At 41.0% G+C, this 6000-nt stretch overlaps 1 protein-coding gene across 5 annotated transcripts in view; it reads right to left on the bottom strand.

The window, feature by feature from the left end:
- Positions 1–3663: 3663 nt before the first annotated feature.
- pals1a (protein associated with LIN7 1, MAGUK p55 family member a) overlaps positions 3664–6000 on the bottom strand; it is an 87010-nt gene continuing 84673 nt past the window's right edge. For all 5 annotated transcript variants that reach the window (XM_059955393.1, XM_059955408.1, XM_059955403.1 and 2 more), the window contains one exon: positions 3664–5103. In XM_059955393.1, the coding sequence (XP_059811376.1) occupies positions 4927–5103 (177 nt within the window). In that variant the 3' untranslated portion in view covers positions 3664–4926. The remainder of the gene's footprint in view (positions 5104–6000) is intronic.

The following is a 6000-nucleotide window of genomic DNA, read 5'->3' as shown; positions in this document are numbered from 1 at the left end:
CTCCTCAGATTAGGGGACCAAAACTGCACACAATTCTCTAGGTGCTGTCTCACCAAGGCCTTGTACAACTGCAGTAGAACCTCCCTGCTCCTGTACTCAAATCCTTTTGCTATGAATGCCAACATACCATTTGCCTTTTTCACCGCCTGCTGTACCTGCATGCCCACCTTCAATGAATGGTGTACAATGACACCCAGGTCTCGTTGCACCTCCCCTTTTCCTAATCGGCCACCGTTCAGATAATAATCTGTTTTCCTGTTCTTGCAATCAAAGTGGATAACCTCACATTAAATTGCTTCTGCCATGAATTTGCCCACTCATCTAACCTATCCAAGTCACCCTGCATCCTCTTAGCATCCTCCTCACAGCTAACACTGCCGCCCAGCTTCGTGTCATCTGCAAACTTGGAAATGCTGCATTTAATTCCCTCGTCTAAATCATTAACATATATTGTAAACAACTGGGGTCCCAGCACTGAGCCTTGCGGTACCCCACTGGTCACTGCCTGCCATTCTGAAAAGGTCCCGTTTACTCCCACTCTTTGCTTACTGTCTGCCAACCAATTCTCAATCCACATCAATACCATACCCCCAATACCATGCGTTTTAAGTTTACGCACTAATCTCCTGTGTGGGACCTTATCAAAAGCCTTTTGAAAATCTAAATATACCACATCCACTGGCTCTCCCCTATCCACTCTACTAGTTACATCTTCAAAAAATTCTATAAGATTCGTCAGACATGATTTTCCTTTCACAAATCCATGCTGACTTTGTCCGATGATTTCACCTCTTTCCAAATGTGCTGTTATCACATCTTTGATAACCGACTCTAGCATTTTCCCCATCACCGATGTCAGACTCACCGGTCTATAATTCTCCGGTTTTTCTCGCCCTCCTTTTTTAAAAAGTGGGGTTACATTAGCCACCCTCCAATCCTCAGGAACTAATCCAAAATCTAAGGAGTTTTGAAAAATTATCACTGATGCATCCATTTCTTGGGCTACTTCCTTAAGCACTCTGGGATGCAGACCATCTGGCCCTGGGGATTTATCTGCCTTTAATCCTTTCAATTTACCTAACACCACTTCCCTACTAACATGTATTTCCCTCAGTTCCTCCATTTCACTAGACCCTCGGTCCCTTATTATTTCGGGAAGATTACAGAACCAAAGTAGTTATTCAATTGGTCTGCCATGTCTTTGTTCCCTATGATCAATTCACCTGTTTCTGACTGTAAGAGACCTACATTTGTCTTGACCGATCTTTTTCTTTTCACATATCTATAAAAGCTTTTACAGTCAGTTTTTATGTTCCCTGCCAGCTTTCCCTCATAATCTTTTTTCCCTTTCTTAATTAAGCCCTTTGTCCTCCTCTGCTGGTATCTGGATTTCTCCCAGTCCTCAGGGATGCCACTTTTTTTTTTGCTAATTTATATGTTCCTTCTTTGGACTTGATACTATCCCTAATTTCCCTTGTCAGCCACAGGTGCACTACCTTCCCTGGTTTATTCTTTTGCCAAACTGGGATGAACAATTGCTGTAGTTCATCCATGCGATCTTTAAATGCTTGCCATTGCATATCCACCGTCAACCCTTTAAGTATCATTTGCCAGTCTATCTTAGCTAATTCATGTCTCATACCATCAAAGTTACCCTTCTTTAAGTTCAGAACCTTTGTTTCTGAATTAACTATGTCATTCTCCATCTTAATGAAGAATTCCACCATATTATGGTCACTCTTACCCAAGGGGCGTTGCACGACAAGATTGCTAACTAACCCTTCCTTGATGCTCAATACCCAATCTAGAATGGCCTGCTCTCTAGTTGGTTCCTCAACATGTTGGTTCAGAAAACCATCTCACATACATTCCAAGAAATCCTCTTCCTCTGCAGCCTTACCAATTTGGTTCACCCAATCTATATGTAGATTGAAGTCAACCATTATAACTACTGTTCCTTTATTGCAAGCATTTCTAATTTCCTGTTTAATGCCATCCCCAACTTCACCACTACTGTTAGGTGGCCTGTACAGAACTCCCACCAGTGTTTTCTGCCCCTTAGTGTTATGCAGCTCTACCCATATCGATTCCACATCCTCCAGGCTAACGTCCTTCCTCTCTATTGCATTAATTTCCTCTCTAACCAGCAAAGCTACCCCACCTCCTTTTCTTTCCTGTCTATCCCTCCAGAATATTGAATATCCCTGGATGTTGAGCTCCCATCCTTGGTCACCCTGGAGCCATGTCTCTGTGATTCCCAACTATATCATATTCATTAATAACTATCTGCACATTCAATTCATCCGCCTTGTTACGAATGCTCCTCGCATTGACACACAAAGCCTCCAGGCTTGTTTTTACAACACTCTTAGCCCTTAAACAATTATGTTGAAAAGTGGCCCTTTTTGCCCTGGATTTGCCTGCCTGCCACTTTTACTTTTCACCTTATTACTTTTTGTCTCTACCCTCATTTTACACCCCTCTGTCTCTCTGCCCTTGTTCCCATCCCCCTGCCACATTAGTTCAAATCCTCCTGAACAGCAGTAGCAAATGCTCCCCCTAGGACATTGGTTCCAGTCCAGCCCAGGTGCAGACCGTCCTGTTTATACCAGTCCCACCTCCCCCAGAACTGGTTCCACTGCCCCAGAAATTTGAATCCCTCCTCCTTGCACCATTTTTCAAGCCACATATTCATCTGAAATATCCTCCTATTTCTACTCTGACTAGCATGTGGCACTAGTAGAAATCCAGAGATTATTACCTTTGTGGTCCTACTTTTTAGTTTATCTCCTAATTCCCTAAATTCACCTTGTAGGACCTCATCCCATTTTTACCTATATCGTTGGTACCTACGTGCACCACGACCACTGGCTGTTCACCCTCCCATTCCAGAATGTCCTGCAGCCGCTCAGAGACATCCTTGACCCTTGCACCAGGGAGGCAACATGCCATCCTGGAGTCTCGTTTGCGGCCACAGAAACGCCTATCTATTCCCCTTACAATCGAAGCCCCTATCACTATAGCTTTCCCACTCCTTTTCCTTCCCTCCTGTGCCGCAGAGCCACCCATGGTGCAATGAACTTAGCGGCTGCTGCCTTCCCCTGATGAGACATCTCCCCCAAAAGTATCCAAAACAGTATATCAGTTTAGGAGGGAGATGACCTCAGGGGACTCCTGCACTACCTGCCTACTGTTATGCTGGCCACCCCTTCCCTTTCTGCCTGTGTAGCCTTTACCTGCGGTGTGGCCAACTCACTAAACGTGCTATTCACGACTTTCTCAGCATCGCTGATGCTCCAGTATGAATCCAATCGCAGCTCCAGATGCTCAATGCGGTCTTCCAGAAGCTGCAGCTGGACACACTTCCTGCATACATAGTATCAGGGACACTGTAAGTATTCCTGATTTCCCACATGCTGCAGGATGAACAAACCATGGGGCCAATCTCAGCTGCCATGACCTACCCAATACTTGCCTCAACTTTTGAAACTTTCTCTTTTGAAAGGAACTTACCCGGCCTTACCTGATAGAATTCTGATTTTCAAAATTCTCCTAATCCTTTCAACTTTCAATAATTAAGTATCAAACTTTCAAGTTCTGGATGACTTTATTCTTACCAATGCCCTTTCTGACCTTTCCAAGATTTAAAAAAATGCACTTCACTTTAATGAGCTCCAAATCAGGCAGGAGTGATTTTGTTTTATTGAAAATCTACAAATACACTTTTACATTATTCTGTGTGGTCAAGTGTCTGGAAATGATTTCTATAATTAGAGTGTAGATACATTGCCAGCTGAGGCCGTACCCTGAATATGGATAGACTCCTCATGTTAAAATATGCATAATTTGCACATGGCACATCCAAACATTTGCCCAAAGGATTTCAAAAGCATGAAGGGTGTCAGATAAATTGGCATGTTATCAAACCTCGACTGCTGATCCATCGATAAAATTAAATATCCCAATTACTTATACAGCTATTAATACTTGACCCCTTTCAAACATGCTGCTTTGCTTTATACAAACAAATAGATATCAAATGCACTATCTCCAATATCTCTGCAGGTTTAATACTGGAAAAATTATCTGCATAAAACAAAAATAAAACATGCATCATTCATAAATTGTTCAGCATATTTTTGCTAGAAAGTGTCATTAAATTCCAGTGTTTAAAAGCCATTCTCAAAAATAAGAGAAATTTCATTACTATCTAGATTTCATGTAAAAGATTTTCCAGACTCAGTCATTTTAATTAAAATATTCACATTTGATGATTGCGCTTTGAAAAGGCAGCTGCTTAGGATGTACGCTGTGCCAATTATTAACTATGTACAGTAGTTACATTCAATAATTCTACTCCAGTCCATGATCAAACTTGCTGATCATTAGAGACAATGTATTAGTCTGCACAAATTAGGTTCACACATATACACTCTTTAAAAACAAATCATCAAGTCTTTCAACTGAGCAAAACTGCCCAAAACTAAAGTGTCTTTCTGTTACGACGAACCAGAATCTATTATAATGTAAAAAAATCTATGCTGTGGAATTCGTGAATTCTATTTTCCATAAAAAATATAGGCATACTTTTCTCATAAGAAGGCCTTGGACAGTGTTTTTTACAAATTATCATCGATCAAGGCTGTAACCTAAACAAAATAAAAAATACTGCACCTAAAAAGGTTAAATCTGTAGTTTGAAGACATGAATATATACAGTGCGATTCAGAGATAGCTAATGACAGAAGAGCATCTATATTTACATTATAAATAGAGCTTCCATAATAGTAATTATACAAGTATTTCTACTGCCAATTTCTGGCATAAACTGGAATGTCGAATAGTCGATCCCTGCCAACCCCACCCTCTACTGCTCGAGTTAAACATCTGATAAACTTTCATTAAAAAAAAGTCCTGTTATTTGTTTTCATCGAAGCCATGAAGACGGGACCCACTGAGGTTCTGTGTCAAGTTTATTTATGAGGCGAATTAACTCTTGATATGCCTTTTCCAAGTCTGTATTAACAATTGCTGCATCAAAATAGTGTCCATAGTTCTGCTCCATTTCCCTGGCCTTTTCTATGATATCCCGCAAATCTTCAGGCTACAAAATAAAAATGAAAGATGTTTGGTATAGTTCTCACAACAGCATTTACAAAGCAAAAGATTACCTGCTGTATATTAAATTAAATCATTAAAGGGTTTATTAGAATGTTAGTAGACTCAAGGTAAAATTGAATGTATTCACTCCAGTTTTTCAGACAAACTGTGAGGCAAGTACCTTAAAGTTCTTTCTGAACCAACACCCTGACATCACTGTCACACATGGACAGATCACATTTCCCTCTCTATCAATTATAGAAATGCATTTTTTTAAAACCTGGATTACAGTATCCCAAATAATGTTCAATTTTACAATTAACTTACTTGCCTCTCTGCTTCTGATGCCCTCCAATAAACCCAGCCGGGTCCCAACCTGGGGAGCAGCAGTATCTGCGCGGAAGAAGGGCCTGGCAAACTCCTTCCATGTCTACTGTATAGTCCATGAGGTCATGAAGAGTTGAACTCAACTTAATGACTGAACAACAAACCCCTTAATAACAAGTATACCAACTTTGGATACTGTTAGGGGTAGGAGGTGGGATAGGAATGACCTACTGGAGAGAGCCACAGTGACCAGGTTTCTGAACAGAGTCTGGCTCCCTGGCTCAGATTGGGGTGAGGGGTTAGGGGAGAAAAGGATAGTGGTGTTCATTGTTCAGTAAAATGCCATGGACAGGCATAGAAAATACTTCAATAGCTAATGAAATGCTGACCTTTTATATCCAGAGAACCAGAAAGGACAGAAGTAATGCTGATCTATACCAAACCCCAAATTTGATGACATCTAAATTTCTTGGTCCTGGAGGGAGGAAGAACGATGAACGATGTCTAGACATCAAGGCTTAAATTTAGAAGTGAGATCCTACTAGGATTGCAGATAATGGAACATGGAAGGAAA

This window comes from Hypanus sabinus, chromosome 2, assembly GCF_030144855.1.
Source record: "Hypanus sabinus isolate sHypSab1 chromosome 2, sHypSab1.hap1, whole genome shotgun sequence".
Classification (NCBI taxonomy): Eukaryota; Metazoa; Chordata; class Chondrichthyes; order Myliobatiformes; family Dasyatidae; genus Hypanus; species Hypanus sabinus.
Note: the sequence above shows the minus strand (reverse complement) of the source record. Positions and strands in the feature narration are given on the sequence as shown.